Genomic DNA, 1,502 nt, shown 5'->3' with positions numbered 1-1,502 from the left:
ACAACAACAACAACAACAACAACAACAACAACAACAACAACAACAACAACAACGACAGCAGTCACCACCACCACCACCACAACAAAAACAACCAGAAAAACAACAGCAACAGCAGCAGCACTTATACGACCTTATTGTGTTGCAAATGCCGAAAAAACTCTTAACAAAAACTAAATGTAATAATATGTTCCCTCCCTCAGGTTTCACGGGCATCAACTGTGAGACAGAGATAGATGAGTGTGACACGCCCCAGGGGAACCCGTGTCGTAATGGCGGGGTCTGTGAGGACCACATCAATAGGTTCAGCTGCTCCTGTCCTGCCGGTCAGTCTGTCTGTCTGTTTGTTTGTTTGTTTGTCTGTTTGTTTGTCTGTTTGTTTGTTTGTCATTCTTTTTGTTTGTCATTCGGTTTGTTTGTTTATTTGTTTGTTTGTTTGGTTGTTTGTTTGGTTGTTTATCTGTCTGGTTTTTGTCTGGTTTTCTGTATGTTTGTCTGTTTGTTTGTTTGTATGTTTGTTTGTCTGTTTGCTTTTGTATGTTTGGTTTGTATGTTTATCTGTTTGTCAGTTTGTTTGTTTATTTATTTGTCTGTTTGTTTGTTTTTGCATGTTTCTTTGTCTGTCTTTCTGTGTGTCTGTCACGTCTGTCTCAGTCTTCTTCCTCTTGTGGGTGGTTGGCGGGTGCTCTGGTGGGGTTTGCTCCTTCTTTCCTATCAAACATCTATCGTCCTGATCTCTCCTTCTTTTCTGTGTTTGTTACTCTCTTGTAACACCTCTAATCTTTTGGCGCTCCTGTGACCTTATTCAGTTGCGAGCGCCGTAAAACCTCTTCTAAAACAAACTATCATCTTTCTTTGTTATGTTTGCTACTCTCTTGTAACACAAGCTCTAAACTCCGGCACTTGTATACCTATTCTTATTGCAGGTACCGCGTAAAACCTTTTCTTAAACTACAACTGTGTGGTGCTCTGGTGTGGTTTGCTTCCTCTTTCCTATCAAACATCTATCGTCCTTATCTTTCCTCCTTCTTTTTTGTGTTTGTTACTCTCTTGTAACGCCTCTAATCTTCGACACTTATATGACCTTATTGTGTTGCAAATGCCGCAAAACTTTACTTGTGAGTGGTTGGCGGGTGCTCTAGTGTATTTTGCACCTTCTTTGTTATCAAACATCAATCGTCTTAATCTCTCTCCTCTTTCTTTTTTATGTTTGTTACTCTTTTGTAACATATCTAATCTTCGGCTCTTGTATGACCTTATTGTGTTGCAAGTGCCGCAAAACTTTACTAAAGAACAAAAGTTTTTAAAACTTATATATTTATATTGTCACCCAGGCTTCGAGGGTCGGACGTGTGAGATCAACATTAACGAGTGTGAGGTGAGGCCTTGTCTCAATGGAGGGTCCTGCCTGGACAACATCAACAGCTACATCTGCCAGTGTCAGAAAGGTGAGAGGGGAGAGGGGAGGGAGAGTGGAGGGGTGAGGGGAGGGAGAGTGGAGGGGT

General features: G+C 41.3%; 1 protein-coding gene across 1 annotated transcript in view; it reads left to right on the top strand.

The window, feature by feature from the left end:
* Positions 1–200: 200 nt before the first annotated feature.
* The window catches only part of LOC101855168 (neurogenic locus Notch protein), a gene marked incomplete at both ends in the record, with an annotated part of 2,552 nt that continues 1,250 nt past the window's right edge, over positions 201–1,502 (top strand). Inside the window, 2 exon segments of the mRNA XM_013091195.1 lie at positions 201–323; positions 1,332–1,445. Of these exon segments, the coding sequence (XP_012946649.1) occupies positions 201–323; positions 1,332–1,445 (237 nt within the window).

Source organism: Aplysia californica, unplaced genomic scaffold, assembly GCF_000002075.1.
Source record: "Aplysia californica isolate F4 #8 unplaced genomic scaffold, AplCal3.0 scaffold02845, whole genome shotgun sequence".
In the NCBI taxonomy this organism is placed as follows: domain Eukaryota; kingdom Metazoa; phylum Mollusca; class Gastropoda; order Aplysiida; family Aplysiidae; genus Aplysia; species Aplysia californica.
Note: the sequence above shows the minus strand (reverse complement) of the source record. Positions and strands in the feature narration are given on the sequence as shown.